Source organism: Austrofundulus limnaeus, unplaced genomic scaffold (assembly GCF_001266775.1).
Source record: "Austrofundulus limnaeus strain Quisiro unplaced genomic scaffold, Austrofundulus_limnaeus-1.0 Scaffold1476, whole genome shotgun sequence".
NCBI lineage: Eukaryota > Metazoa > Chordata > Actinopteri > Cyprinodontiformes > Rivulidae > Austrofundulus > Austrofundulus limnaeus.
Genome location: NW_013953878.1, coordinates 2,625 through 4,853, shown reverse-complemented (window position 1 = coordinate 4,853; position 2,229 = coordinate 2,625). Strand labels below are relative to the sequence as shown.

Genomic DNA, 2,229 nt, shown 5'->3' with positions numbered 1-2,229 from the left:
GTCATGTACCCAGAATGCATCGCTTCAATTTTCCAATAAATAGTTTTAAAATTACTTTATTGATGCTTCTTTAATGAAAAATCTACAATAAACAAAAGAAAAAGACAAAGAAGCAGCCGAACTAGCAATCCTCAACAACTTTTTAAAGAAGCAGCCGAACTAGCAATCCTCAACAACTTTTTAAAGAAGCAGCCGAACTAGCAATCCTCAACAACTTTTTAAAGAATCAGCTGAACTAGCAATCCTCAACAACTTTTAAATTTTTACACCAGGAACCAAAGGTCTGTTTCAGGAAATCACATCCCCAGCAATCAGTGGTTGTAGGATTAAGTCGTAAGTGTTCATACACCACTAGTTGACAGTGTTGTGCATATATTGTACATGAATTGTTGTCAGCTAGTAAGTGTCAAATTGAACTTGTGCTTTAAAATTAGCTTCTGCTAATAATTCTATGGCATGAGTGCTTTTGAAGATGCAGACCTAAATAATTTCATAAGGACTTTAGAAATTGCGGAGCTAATTTTTTGGATTAACAATGCCCACCACTGATCCTAAAGGAATATGACATTTTAGACAATTTATGCCAACTTACAAATAAAAAGTGTCCAAATTACTAAAAAAAGTTATATATTTGATCAATTTGTTAGCATTGCAGTATTTACATGCCTAAAAGAGGCTTCCAGTTGATTTTTTAAATTCCATCTTCAACATAGAGGTCTTTCTAGTACTAACTGGACCCTCCTCACCCGTGCGGAGGTGGCTGACATGAAGGCTTTAGTGTTTGTGTGAAACTGGTGTTTTCTCACCAGTAGTACGAGAGGAAGAGGATGTAGGGAGCGGTGATGGCGACCTGCAGCCAGCGCCAGTCGGTGATGAAGTAGGCGAGCAGAGGMAGGAGGAGGATGCCGACGCTGAAGAACATCTGGTACACAACCCCGACCGTTCGCCTGAACTCCACCCCGACGATCTCTGTGACTGAAACAGAGCTTTAGTTTTGTGATCCTGCTGATTTCCTCGGCAGAGACGAGCGGTTCTTACTCAGCACGTATCCGGCCACCCAGCCTCCTTTCACTCCGAACCCATAAAGAGTTCTGAAAACCAGTAAAGACACGTAGTTCGGGGCCACGGCAACCAGGATGCCTGTGATCCCGTTCAGCAAGTTGGACAGGAGGAAGCTCATCTTCCTACCAAACCTGGAGGAAAACTGATAAAGTTTTATTCAAAAAGACCCAAACAAAAACTAAAACTTATAACTACGTGAAGAACTAGAGAAATGGTATGAATGTAACGACTCACTCAAACCTTGATTTGTTCACGGTTATGATTCTWTTTGGACAAAATGAATTGTAGCCATTTTATAACCAAATATGTTTCTTTTATTTGATCAATCAAGGATCAGATTGTTTTAACTGTTACATCGACCTGAACTTTGGTCCAAATGTGAAGTAAAAGTCTAAAACCCTTCTCCAGAGGACCTGAAGGACCTGCAGTTTGTCTTTCATCCTTTGGGTTTCGCTGCACTGAACCTGGACAGGGATCGAAGGTTTCGGGGCAACAAACTCACCTGTCAGCCAGGTAACCGATGGCGATGCTGCCGACCAGGAAGCCCACGTTCAGAGTGGCCTGGTACAGATCCACCAACCARCCGTCAGAACAGACCAGGTCGAACTGAAACATCACATCCACCTCTGTCACCACGTTGYGTTCAAAAACGTCTCAGAGCAAAAACCTAAATGTTTTATTTGGTCTTTTACCTGKAGGACCGGACCCATCTCTGCTGAATAATAATGAAAATAAAGCATCTGACTTCAGTGTCTAAATCTAAATGAGTTAAATAACACATGAGGTGGACTGATCCTGAAGACTGATGGATGAATAAACAGAACTTTTAGCAAAAACAAAAACTTGAATATCGATAACGCTTTCTTTTATGGTACCCTTATTACCATGTAATTATAAGGTAATAAAAATGTTAATTACTACCTTATTACCAAGTAATTACAAGGTAATAAAAATGTTAATTAAATGTAATCACTACCTTATTACCATGTAATTATAAGGTAATAAAAATGTTAATTACATTATTACCAAGTAATTACAAGGTAATAAAAATGTTAATTAAATGTAATCACTACCTTATTACCATGTAATTACAAGGTAATAAAAATGTTAAATGGTAATCACTACCTTATTACCATGTAATTACAAGGTAATAAAAATGTTAAATGT

The 2,229-nt window shown here is 38.4% G+C and overlaps 1 protein-coding gene across 1 annotated transcript in view; it reads right to left on the bottom strand.

Moving 5' to 3' along the window:
* The window catches only part of LOC106535512 (solute carrier family 22 member 2), a gene marked incomplete at its 3' end in the record, with an annotated part of 39,321 nt that overhangs the window by 34,712 nt on the left and 2,380 nt on the right, over positions 1–2,229 (bottom strand). The window contains 3 exon segments of the mRNA XM_014032528.1: positions 807–975; positions 1,039–1,193; positions 1,565–1,668. Coding sequence (XP_013887982.1) covers positions 807–975; positions 1,039–1,193; positions 1,565–1,668 — 428 coding nt within the window.